This window comes from Apis florea, unplaced genomic scaffold (genome assembly GCF_048593485.1).
Source record: "Apis florea isolate Af1SG1 unplaced genomic scaffold, ASM4859348v1 contig_2492_pilon, whole genome shotgun sequence".
NCBI lineage: Eukaryota > Metazoa > Arthropoda > Insecta > Hymenoptera > Apidae > Apis > Apis florea.
Window position 1 is genome coordinate 5657488 of NW_028256593.1, and position 13825 is coordinate 5671312.

A 13825-nucleotide genomic window follows, 5' to 3' on the forward strand; every position below is an offset into this window, starting at 1 on the left:
ATTTTTATTAAATTTAAAACAAATCATTTTTTAAGATAATTTATCGATACTAATTTATCATGTAAATCATAATATTATACAAATATATATAAATGTATATTTAACAAATTGACAATTAAACGCATTGAAAAATATTATAAAAATAACAGATAAATTAAATCTTTTATTTTTTATTTCATTATTTTTTCAGTATGTTATTTTTAATACATTTTTAACATTTAATTATTAAAATTTACAAGAAAGAAATTAAAATATTTAAAAATAAAATTTTACATACATATATTCTTTATTTATATATATATATATATATATATATATATATGAACTTTTCATTAAATTTCAAATTTGTAAAATATAATATTTTTAATCCCTTGCTTATGTGATTAAAACACAGGAAAAAAATAAAATTATTAATATCGAATAAATATTATAAATCAATAATATTTCATTTCATCATTCTTTTAATATATTATTTTTGATTATGTATTGTTAATAAAATGTTTTAACTTTAAGATTAAATAAATAAATATACAATATATTTTATATATTATTATAATTATATATATATATATATCATATATAAGACATGAATATTTATTGTATTTAAAATTAAATTGTAATAGATAAAATTAATAAATAAATGTATTCGTAAACTTGTAGTCATATAATAATATTCTAATATAAATCCCTTATAATATAAAATATATTATTATCTAATATCTTTAAAATTTATACATATTGCGAAGAGCGGAAATTTTGAATTTCTAATTATAACCAAAAGAGAAAAAAAAGAAATATTTCCGTGATTACAGAAAATTTCTCGAACTCCCGTCGTATTCCAGATTAAACCAAATTTTATCACCCGTTATATGATCGTCTTCGTAGCTTCGAACTGTTTCGGGCCGTCATGGACGCCCGAATTTTATTCGCAAAATAATTTTTTTTCAAATTTTTTTCTCACTTTATTGAGATAAATGTAATAGATTTTACAAAAATATAATAATTCCAAAAAATTGACAACTATGTGACACAAGTAAAAACATGTCAGAAAGACAGGTAAGTCAAATTCTTCAATTTTTTTAAATTATAATTTCTTGTTCTTTTAGTATATCATTCTCAGTTTTTAATATCTCATCAATAAAATTTAATAGAGGAATGAATTAATATATTCAAAAATAAAATTCAATGCAAAAATTGTGATCATTGTTTTTAACCTCGTTTTGAAAGGTTACTGCGGACGACTCAATCGATACATTGTCCTCGAATTTCGTTTTTCTGACTAACAACAAGTATAACAAATTACTTGTCAATGATTTGGAAATTTTATTACGATTGTGAGTGTTTTTTATAATAGTGAAAATTTCTTTTGTTTTAATATATAGTATATAGTGATCGAGAAATGATTGTAACCTTCTTTGGGTTAACCTTTCAAATGAGTTTCTTTTATATTTTGTTTGATGCAAGTGAAATTTTATTTATACTTTTTATTCACATATCTTTTAAATTTTAATTTTATAAGAGCTAAATGAAATTATTTTAGAATGTCCTTGTATATCTTTGAATGTGAAATAATTACATCCTATTTAAACCCTATTTGTTAGAGGTTTCAATATAATATAAAATATAAAAGTTAAAAGAATTATTTTATTTTTTTTTATTAAGATATGAAATATTTTAAAAATAAAATATAAATAAATTATTTGTCTTAAAAATATATTTAAAATACATAAATATTAATTATATTAATTTTATTTACTATATAATAAATTTATATTAAATATTAACACAATTATATTGTATACAATATAATTTAAATACAAATATTATTTTTTATAATAAAAAATTATGATGTAAAAAATCAAAATATATTTATAAAATTTTATATTAATTTTATATAATTTTAATTTCTTTTTTTAAATCCAAAAATAATATTTCTATTGAATTTTTTATCAAAAAACTAAATTTTTATGATTAATATCAATTGAAGTTATTTAGATTTTTTGATATATTGGTTAAAATTACCAATATTGAAATATATTTATATTTCAGTTAATCCTTTATTATATTTAAGTAAATTTAATTTCATATAAATTTAAATTATAACTTTATTATAATTATATTATAATAAGATAAGATATTAATTTTATGAATGTATTTTATATTTAGTAATATGTTTTTTTTAAATGTTCCATTTTGTTCTGTCATTTTAAAATATTATAAATCTGATAATAAATGAATTAAAAAAATTATTAATTTATATTTCTTTATATTATGTTCTAATAAAAAAACATTAAAATAAATTTGTTTGTTAAAATACAACATAATTGTATTTTTTTATATATTTTCAGAATTTATTCAGTGTATTCTTTTGGTGATCATTTGTGGTTTCCTCACTGGAAACCAAAAATTTTATACTACGTCACGGTGAGTTTCTAAATAACTTCTAAATTGATTATATAATTGTCAACCGTTAAATTAACTGTTTAACTAATTGGCTATTTTTAAATAATTTGTTTTCTTAAAATTTAATTTTATATATATAATGCATAATATTTTAATAAAATAATGATATATTTCATTAAAATAATTTTTTTTTAATTATCATTATAAAAATATTTAATGATTACATTATTACAACATTTTATATATACGATAATTCTTTATCAAAAATTTTAGTACTTATGTAATGTGCTTTATATATATGCAATTTTATACGAATAATTATTAATCAAAATAATATATTACAATATACAAAATTATAATTATTTAATATAATATTCTTATATAAAAAATATTTTATATATAATTAAAGATATTTCAGAACATGTCTTACCTTTTAATGAATTAAAATATATAAATTATAACTCTTTATGAATATAATACACAAATTGTAGTTTTTAAGTAGTTCACTGTAGTATTGGTTACCAATAGATTAACCTAACTGTTACACCATATCAGACAACAGTTATTGTAATCTGGATAGACATAATTATCTTAAAATTAGAATTGTACAGTCTCTGAAAAAAAATCAGCGCATTAAAAACCATTTTTTTATGTATATTTTTTTGTATAATGAACTATGTAAATTTTTATAACTTATTTATAATATTCTAAATACTTTTTCATTCATTATTTTTAAGATAATATTTTATAATATTTATAATATATTTAATTCATTCTTTGAATTTTGTATTGACAGTACATTTCTTTTTCTTTTTTTCTTTTCTAATTTTTTTTTTTTTTTTTTTTTTTTTATAAATTTAACATAAATTTAACTATTATTTTTTGAAATAATGTTATATTTTTAACTTTCATAATTTATATAATAAAGAATGTAAATATACATGCGCGGTTTCACAAAAAAGTGTTAAAAAAATCAATTTGTTTTTGAATATGATTGTACATATACTTTTATCAACTTATGTCAAGTGATAACGAGAACGAAAAAAGACAGTTTAATGTGTAAGGATCGAGGTGTTCAGAAGTTATTTAAAAGTTGACAAGTTTCGCAATAAATCTGAAAAATCATTCGTTTTGCCTTGTGAAATTTAATTATTTATATAATTTTTAATTTATAACAAAGAAAATATATTCAATTTTTAAAGTGAGATCTAAATGAAAGTTGAGCACTTTTTGAAAATTATTATTTTTATCCATACAAGTACAAATATCACATTAACTTTTTTTTATAGACACATAATTAATAAATTTGTATTGTAATTACGGAAAGATAAATATCGATCCAATAAATCTCTGTTATCAATTATATATTCCGAATAATTCGAAATCAAAGGAACAAATAGAAAAATATATTTGAATTAGAATTTAATAATAATAATAAATAATGTAATTAATTAAAATAATAATACAAAATAGACAAAAAAGTTTCTTAATCGTTTTTTAATTTTTCATTATTTTTGTTGAATAATTGAAAAAATTGATTTTTTTTTTAATTAAAGAAAAAAGATAATCCTACCTAAAAAAAAAAAAAAATAACAACGAATAATAGTTTTTATGTCGAAAATCGGATAAAAGTGTCGTGAAAAATGTTGCTCAGAGGAATTGCATTTGCGGAAGCAAGACGAAATTCCGCTAAACGTATTTTAAAACCTCAAAATTCAATTTGTGAAAAGGATAACGCTGAATTGACTTACGATGGAATCTTTCAATGTAATTTCGGACAATCAATGACAAATTCGTATTCCCAATCAATCGGTGGATATAGTCCGCCTTCTTCGCTTTCTCTCGTAAGTTTTTTTTTTTTTTTTTTTTTTATGGCTAAAAGTGTCTAAAAACAACAAAGGTAAATAAGTTTTGCAGAAGAACGTAAAATCAATGTAAGACCAAACACCAATTAAACATTTTGTTATTCTTATATTATATGAATAAAATTCTTGACTAACGTTGAACATTGAATAATGGTGTTAGAATTTTTTAGAATTTTTTAAAACAAAGGATAAAATCGATAAAGGATGCATTTCAAACATAGATTTATTTGAATATATATTTGTGTACATGCAATATACCTGTAATAATATAAAATTAGTCGCAAAAGATTCTGCTTCATTTTCATCAAAAGTTTTATTTTTATTCGAATAAAATTAAATTATTAAATTTTTCCATAAATTTACGGTAAAATAGAAAAGCTATAATTTAATATTCTCTTATCATCTTAGCCCTTTGCGTAGTTTATTTCAATAGAATTAGTTTATCCAATTTATAAATATAATTTTATTTTATACTCTGAAATCTTTTCTTCGATTAGATATGTGTAACTTCATACAATTATTTAATAAATTTATTTTAAAATAATTATTTAAAAAATTAGAATAGAATATATATGTTGCATATAAATTAATGTATACGTGACATTTGCAATGTAACGCCAAGAAAAAGCTCACGTTTAATTTCTTTTGATCTTATCAGTACGTGATAACGTATCGTTGATAAAATCAATTGGAAAATTTTTCTCGAGTATTTTATGTATATAATTACGAATTAATAACAATCAATGGAATCCTTAGTATCTTATTATCTTTATTAAAAATCTTTATTAAAAAGTTAATGTTATATAGAGAAAAAAGGGGGAGGGGGGGAATTAGAAAAAGAACACACGTACACAATTGATGAACCAGTGATATTGAAATATAATAAAATGTGTTGAAATTAATATAATTCAATTCGAAAAAATTCCAATTCCAATTCAATAATGCTGAAATAACGTGTTGAAACATCTTATATATTTTGAATGTTTTGCTTATGTTAGTATTTGAAGGAAACACAAGGCACATGTGTAACGTGAACTTGATAACTGAATACAGTACACTGGATGCAGCGCATATGCACTTTTCGGTATTAATAGCTCGAATTCGCTCTTTTATTCCAACAATGCTTCATCCTTGCTTAAATTCAGTCATAAATATCAATAGAATTTTTACAAACTTACAAATACTTAATTTTTTTATCCTTTTTTTTTTTTTTTTTTCTTTTTTAATTTTAATTTCACACATTCCGTTTGAATTGAAATTATAAAAATTTTATGTTTGCTATATTAATGCTATACTTTTCCTTTTTTATTCTTTAAAAATTGATTTCGTAAATAAAAAATCAATTGTGTTCTATTTTTTTATTCCTTAGGAAAATTACATAAATTGTAATACAATTATGTGTTTAAAACGAAAGAGAAAATTGGAATTATAAAATAAATTATTTCTTTTAAAAAGATAACGGTGTAAGAAAATTTTATGATCGTTTTATATAAAAATAAGAGGGAAAGAAAAAGAATCTTTTACTAAGTTAAGTCAATTAATAAACTTTTTCGAATAAATTCTCCTCCGTTTTGTGAAAAATTAAAAAGAAATAAAGGCAATTGATTAAATTAGTTCGAAATATTATTTTCCAATATCGATTTTAACGATTATTAAATCGATATCGCAACTTAACTTTACTTATTTATCGTTAATTATCGTTCGTAAATTAATTAATATTAACTTGCTAAATATTAAACGAAAGGTTAAGTTAACTTTTAACACGAGACATGAGATACGAAAAGATACAGAATGTAAACAGTAAACGTTCGAATCGAATCGGGAAATTTTGTAACATGTACATTAATTGAACGATAGCTGATAGATTCGATAGAGTCGTTTTGCTTTGTAGTGGATACATCTGTCACTCCTCGTACAGTGCACGATTGGTCAGCGAATGTATCAGCTATTTTCCGTACAGAGAAGTGATCAACGAAATTAACGTAAACGTGGTTTTTTTTTTTTCTCTCTTTTTTTTCTTTGTTTATCCGCATGTTGGTCGACGATGAAGGAAGGTGAGGCGATATCTTTCGTCGCCGCAGCGTCCAAGCTGGCAGCCGTGGAGGATGCCGCCTCGAAGGGGCCCGAGGCTTCGATTCGATCGAAAGTCTCGCCCAAGGCAAGGGCCGCCCTGCAGGCCCTTCGGTCGCCAAGAAACAGAATATCAACACCTCTCACCCCTCCTCCAACGACAACCAAAGACGTCGAGACCATCACAGGTTAGTTCTCTCGTTCTACGTGATATTATCGTGGATCATCCCATAACATCGTTTTAAGAGACCAATTTTATCATAAAATTTATGATTTTTTCTTTTTTTTTTCTTTCAACTCATAGACAGAAGTATTTTTTCCCAGTGGTTCGAGTAATTCGGTGAATAATTTAAGAAAATATGCAATTACATTCCCTACATCAATGCATTAAATTGTGTAAAATTATTATTGAGATTGATTTATATATTATTTATTTAAGTTCGTCTTTTAGTAGGTTTTTTTTTTTTTATCTATCTGTAATCATTTTGAAAATACAGCTGCATCATTATCGATTGCTTGGAATCTTACTTGGAATACTTATCCTAACAAGTTTGATAAACAAATGATTGGCAGTAGTAAGTAATTGTAAAAGAAAAATTATTTGCTGTTATGATAATTGGTTAGCAATATAGTAAAAATATGATGGATAAAGGTAAACTGTGATATTAATCATTTCACATTATTATTTTTCTTAATTAAAACTGGACTCTTGAAACGAGATATATTTATGGGACGATTTAATAAAGATATATCATAAATACTTTTCTTTTATTACATTTATACTATCCTATTAAAAATCTTATCCCTTAAAATCCAATTTCCTTATCTTTATTTTACTTTGTCCAATATCTTACGCTTCGACTATAAGCTAGTTTTTGTTTAAAGAATATTTTGTTTATTCTATACGATTGTTATTAATTCGTTGCAAACATCATGAATTATTGCTTTTCAACCGAGTAATCATTTTTAATTTGGAATATCAAGAAATTGTACCGTCATATCTTTTCATTATTAATCCCGGATGCATTTAAAAATAAGCTCCACTCAAGTCTAAGGTCTTCCTAAATATAACTAAATATACATTGCAGCACATACATGCATACGTTATATAATTTATTTTAAACGGGAGAAATAATATTTTCGAAGGGAAAAAAAATGATTAAAAATAACTTTTAACGACTTACCCGGCTTCCAATAGATATAACTTTTCCTATCGCAAACGAAAGGATGACACGAAAAGTGTGGCACAAAATAACACTTTTAACATTTTTAACAAAGCCACCGAATTCGTAGATCAAATAATTCGAATAAAACTTCTCGAACAAAGTTTATCCCCGCGAAGGAAGTGCTCTAATCTTTGCGAACTCAAAGAAGAAACTATCCTCTCCGTTCTCGTGAACGAGTATTTTATGGTGTGGTCTGTGCACCTCCATGGTAAACGACATTCTCCGCTGGCAAACGATGATTACTTTCCTCGGTCATTATCATCATCATTATCGTTCAGATCATCATCATTATCGTCATCATCATCATCATCATCATCATCATCATCATCATCATCATCATCATCATCTACTTTTTCGTTATAAAATTTTCTTATCACGTATGATAAATCTTTGTGTCGTTTAACAAAAAAAAAATTGAAACGATATTTCTATATGGGAAGAAACGATGTGAACGACGATGATAAAGGTATTTTTTATATATTCGATTTTATTTTGCGAACAATTCTCATGAGTCTTATGGATGGGTCTTTATTTGAAAAATTTCAATTCGATATTATATTTTATTTATCGTATTTTTCATGTTGCAATGAATTTCGTTAAGCAGTGTTTTGAGTGTGTGAAACGGATACGGTGTTTTGAATCAGCTGATAAGATAATTTTACAATTCTGACGAATTGATGCCGAAACGCGGGTTACGTGGCTTTCAAAAATAACCGACCTATAAAGGGTCGATCACTTAACGCTCTCCTACTTAAAAATCTATCATTTGTTTTTCATGCTGAACGAATTAATTGAATTGATTAAAAGATAACATTTCTTCTCGTCCTAATTTCACCTAACAAAAGAGGTCAAGGAAGAGCGAGAGAGAGATATTTTTAATTTTATTCGTCAAATCGATATATATATATAAAAATAGAACCAAAAAATTTTGTTCAACCTTTCACAAATTATTGCAATAATTTGAACTTTTCGAATCGATTTCAATTATTCTATTTACGGTGATAATAAAAAAAGAAATTATGATTTTGCCATGAATAAAATTTATTGAAAATTATATATTTTGTAAAAATGTGTAAACGCGGTTCGTAAGATTTGTTTGATGAAAATTCGTCGATTTGATTTTTAACGTAACGTAATCGATTATCGTCCGAATAGAATTATCACTGGGACGAAATAAAAAGAAAGAATAAGCGTGGAACTGTCGAGAGTGAAAACTTATGTATGGAAATCGATGTTTTTTTTTCGATCGATCTATTTGGGGTTCGTAAAGAAACGAGATTGGCTCCTAGCCAATAGATTCGTGCTATTTTGTTCCGTCTGTTTAAGCGCTAACATCTAACCCGACTCGCGAATCCGTGTGATCGTTTCCTCGACTCTCTAGAATTCTCTCTCTCTTTTTTTTTTATGCAACAATGCAAAAAGTAACCATCGATTGCGCGTGACAAAATTTTGATAATCTCTTCTGAAAATGTTAAAAGTGTTTTTTGTGGAAACAATACAAATAATATTTATATCTATCTAGTTATGAAATTATAATTATTATAATTATGTGCTCCATCTTTCGTGTTATTATATTAGTGTTAATATATTAATGTTACACACACGACGTTTCTTCGACAACACTTTCTTTTTTTTTTTTTTTTTTTTACGGTGAAAAATTGTTGTGTTTTGTTTTTCCGTATCAGTAAAAGTTCTTATTTAATGTTTATATATAGTATATATGTCATTCGTTACTTGTACAGTTATGTCATTCCTAGTAATACATTTGTGGTATATTCGTTGCAGATGAGATAACAGACTGAACTTTTAAACAGATGTAAAAATGATATAAATATGTTAGTAATTTTTATGTGTGAACAAATAAGTAGCAATACGATATATGTGATAAAAAAATTTCAAATACAATTAAATAATCGTAATCGTAAATGATTGTGTTCAAGAAAGTATAAAAAGTTATGAGTAAAATGAGTTGAAATTAATTGATTGGAATTAAAGATTATGTACCTAGGTAGCAGTGAACTTAATCGGCCCAATGGCCCTGCAAAACTTAAAAAAATTCTTGAAAGAAAGGAAGGCATTCTTAACAAATGGAGAAATGGTACGAAATTTTGTAAAGTGTTCATTTCAATTTTTCCCTCTTTCCAATAATATTATTTTCTTAATCAATCTTAAATTGCTTGTTTGTTTTATAAAAAGAAACTTTGAAAAATGTTCTCGTTATATTTTATCATGATATAAGTGATGATAGCTTTAGTTATCGAGTGAGATTGAATTTACGTTTTATTTCACGATCGTACTACTGGATGGCAGCACTAGCGACATTACATAAACGTATTTTCAAAAATTAAAATACAGTGACGAACGTTACTTTATCTTTTTTCTTTCTTATAAAATGAAAACTACTTTTCTACGGTGAAAATTAATATATAATTTTTTATGTTTCATTGTAATTGAAGAAAACATATTTAAAATATATAAAAAGTGATCGTAATTACAACAAATCATATATTCGATAATGTTTACATTAATTAATATTTTACATATTGCATTGCATATTTTAAATATCTTAAATATATTATCAAAAATGGAATTATTAAAAATAAATGTTTTCAATTGAAATAATTCTAAATTTATAATTATTTCATTTTCAGATTGCATGCATAAGGCTCATCTATTTGGAGATCATTTATTTTAACTCTTATATTTGCCTGCATTGATACTATTGAAACAGAATTTGAAAGTTTCTTCTTATTTTGAATCGTATCAAATCATATTTATTAAAAAAAAAAAGATGCATTGGTTATTATATATCGGTATATAAAAAAATAAACGAAAAAATCATTCACTCTATTAATTACGCACATTATTATTAGCAAGCATAGTTGTCTATCGGATTGGTATAAGTGGCTTTGTATTTCTAGTTAATTTAGCTTGACAATATGCAGTGGAATCGATTACGCCAGTGTTTCTCAAATTACAGTTCTCGTTAACAATGAAAATTCTTTTCTTACCTCGCAATTTCATTTCTTTCAATATTTTCGCTTCGAACGGATTAATAAATACGATAAATACAACGTTCATGTTAAATTTCTTCTTTTTTTTTCTCCTCAAAATTTTCCAATCGAATAATTTTTAAAAAAAAAAAAAATTAATGCTTCTTAACGAAAGTTATAAAACTCGTAAACATATTGTAAAACATTAAAGGAAATGTTATAAATATATTTTGTGAAAGCGATAAAATAAAACGATAAAATGGAAGAATTTTTAATTAACGGTAAAATTGAAATAAATATTTCACTAAATAAATACTACATAACGATTCTTGAATATTCTTAAATGTTAAAAATTTCCATGTGATACATAAAATTAATCGTTGACAATGAAAAATTTAATATTATAAGAACAAAGTGTCATTGATATATCATACATACATACAATAAAGTATAGAAAAACAAAATTTTAAAAGAATATTTTATTATGAAAAATAGAATTATTGAATAACTTAATATCAATAACGTATAAATATGAAATGAAATGTATTGTAGAGGTCTGCAGTGGAGGTGAATTACCAGAAGTTGAGATCATCAGTTTGCTAGAAGAACAAATACCTAGGTACCGTTTACGAGCTGACACCCTTACTCAATTCCAAGGTAAATATAAATAAATAAATAAATAAATAAACAAGTAAATAGGATATGTGTATATTATTCAGCATATTAAATATGTTAAATCAAATGATATTTAAATTTATATTTTCACGAATATATTTATATGAAAAAAAAAAATATATATATATCTTCATTATAGATAAAAGTTGTGAGCAAAATATATTTAATATAATTTATATGCAATAATATTATAAAAAAATACAATACAAAAAGATATAAAAAGATTAATTTACATTAAATTACATTAAAATGTGTATGTAAATGTACTAAATGTATGTAAAAAGATTAATTGCATTAAATTTAAAAGTTGCAAAATGCGTAAAATAAATACACATATCAGAAAATTTCGACAGAAATTTCTTGGTTTCTTTTTCATGAATTGTTTTCCAGACTTTTTATACGCATATTTAATATGTCCATAATATTTTGAAACAACGGTGTTGATTGTTTCAAAAGTTACACATGCTATGTAAATTAGAAGCAAACATTCAGTAATTATATTTAGAAGAGTATTGAAAATTATTATTGGTTGGTTAAAAGAAATGTTTTTTTACAATTTTTGTTTCTAAATTGGTAGCAATTTTTTATTATATTATATTATTTCAAATCAAAACGTCGTATCTGTTTACATCTAAATGTTAAATTTATTATAATTTTTCATCATATGATATTATTATTTATTATTTGTTATTTATAGGATACGAAAACGCTGATTGGTTCATTCCATCACCTGCCCTAAAATCTGTCGATACTGATTTAAAATTATCGCCGGACCAAATCCGGGAGACTCTTAATTACTTCAGTAAGTAATTATTTATATCATCTTGCTTTTATTATTTATTCACTATTTCTCTATATAAAATGTATATAGAGCATTAGACAAGTGTCACTTTATATTGGTAAGTATTATTTATCATTATTGTTTTATATAAAATTTGGTAATATCATGATATATTTGGTATATGATGATATAATAAATAATATAATAAATTCATATATTTTTTTATGAATCTAATGTAACGTTAAAAAAGATCTATAAGGAAAAAAATGAACGCGATTTAATTCTTAATTTTCAAATATTTCATCTCAGAATTTTTCATAGAAAATTGTAGTTATTTATTATCATTATAAATCATACTTTAGTCATTTTATTTTTTTTTATCGATAAGCTAATAATTTAAACGATAAATTTCTACCTTTATCGTTCATTTGTTATCGTTAAATTGCGATAATATTCTTGAATGTTTCATTGCTTGAATACTTTATTTTCATGTTCTGTTTTTCAAGTTTTTGCTTATAATCAAATTGTTTAAGGAATTGTCCTCCTTCCATTATTTATCAGTTTTTTTATATCATAATATTCATTTTTAATAAATAAATTTTAGTAGATTTTCTTAATTAAAAAAATAATATATATATATATTTCTTTCTTTAAAAGTCAATAGTTCAATATTTCATATATAAACGTATCTTTTTCTATTTCTAAATCGTGTATTGTTAGAAAATTATATGATTATAATAATATGCGTTTTATAACTCGTATTACGAAATTTGAAATATTTCTATTTCTTTATTCTATTTTAAATAATAAAAAAAATATTTACATATCTTAAAATATATTTTTTTCTTACATAAAATATTATTTTATATTTTTGTGATAACGAATCATGTAATTAGGCGCTCTTTTCTCAAGTATCCAATCATAACAATCTTCCGAAAAAGTCCTCAACCAATCAGAGCGCTTGACCCAGCAGTGCTGCTGGAACTTCCATAGTTCATAGTGTATTTTAGTCGCCGCTCGTCCTCCTCGTTGGAAGGACGTTCTGCGTCTCCGTTGTTATATTGTGTATATATATTAAAAAAAAAAAAAAAAAATAAATAAAAAAAGAATTGTTTTTTAATAATCAAAATAACGTATCATCTTTATGTTATATTTATCAAAGACAAGAATCTAAAAGTGTTATACATCTTGTGAAGTGAGAAATAAGTGAAGTGTTAATACATTTTCTTTTTCTTCTTTTACAAATTTTTACTCGTGATGTATAATTAATTTTATAATAACAAAATCTATCGCGTAGGTTTTTTTTTTATTTATTATAATATATAATATTTTTATATAATTTTATACATAAATTTGATTTGTATCATAAATATGTTTCGTGAAATAATGTTGCAGTGAAAATTCAAGATATTTTGTTTATTAGTAATTTTCGTAATAAAATTGAAGATTAAAATTGACAATTTGTTACAAAATATAATATTAACTGTTCTACTGTTATAAGAATTCATTACTTAATTAATAATATTAAATATGTGAATAGAATATTTTATATTTTTACGTTGTAAAAATGTTCGTTATCATATTTTTATTTATCTTTTATAATAAAATATCTTGTGTTTATGTACGGGAATGGAAATAAAAAATAATTTTCTGATTTAACTTCGAGAATTTTTTAAAGATTAAAATACTAAAAAATACGTGAAGCAATGTGATTAGGTTAGGTTAAGATGATATAAGATGATATAACATTTTTATTTGATGAGATAAATTAATATACGCTTTTTTAATTGTGATTTATTAAAATTTTAGAGA

General features: G+C 23.4%; 1 protein-coding gene across 7 annotated transcripts in view; it reads left to right on the forward strand.

Moving 5' to 3' along the window:
* The first annotated feature begins 869 nt into the window (after positions 1–869).
* milt (trafficking kinesin-binding protein milt) overlaps positions 870–13825 on the forward strand; it is a 30739-nt gene continuing 17783 nt past the window's right edge. For 3 of the 7 annotated variants that reach the window (XM_086905670.1, XM_086905671.1, XM_086905677.1), the window contains exon 1: positions 13022–13306. Coding sequence is in view for 3 of the 7 variants with exons in the window: in XM_086905672.1 (XP_086761798.1) it covers positions 1042–1056; positions 6319–6526; positions 11110–11214; positions 11930–12034 (433 nt within the window). In the remaining 4 variants the exon portion in view is untranslated. Of the gene's footprint in view, positions 1057–2348; positions 2425–6318; positions 6527–8911; positions 8986–9187; positions 9663–11109; positions 11215–11929; positions 12035–13021; positions 13307–13825 lie in introns of those variants that run through there. The other 4 variants (XM_086905675.1, XM_086905672.1, XM_086905674.1 and 1 more) reach the window with 4 other exon arrangements.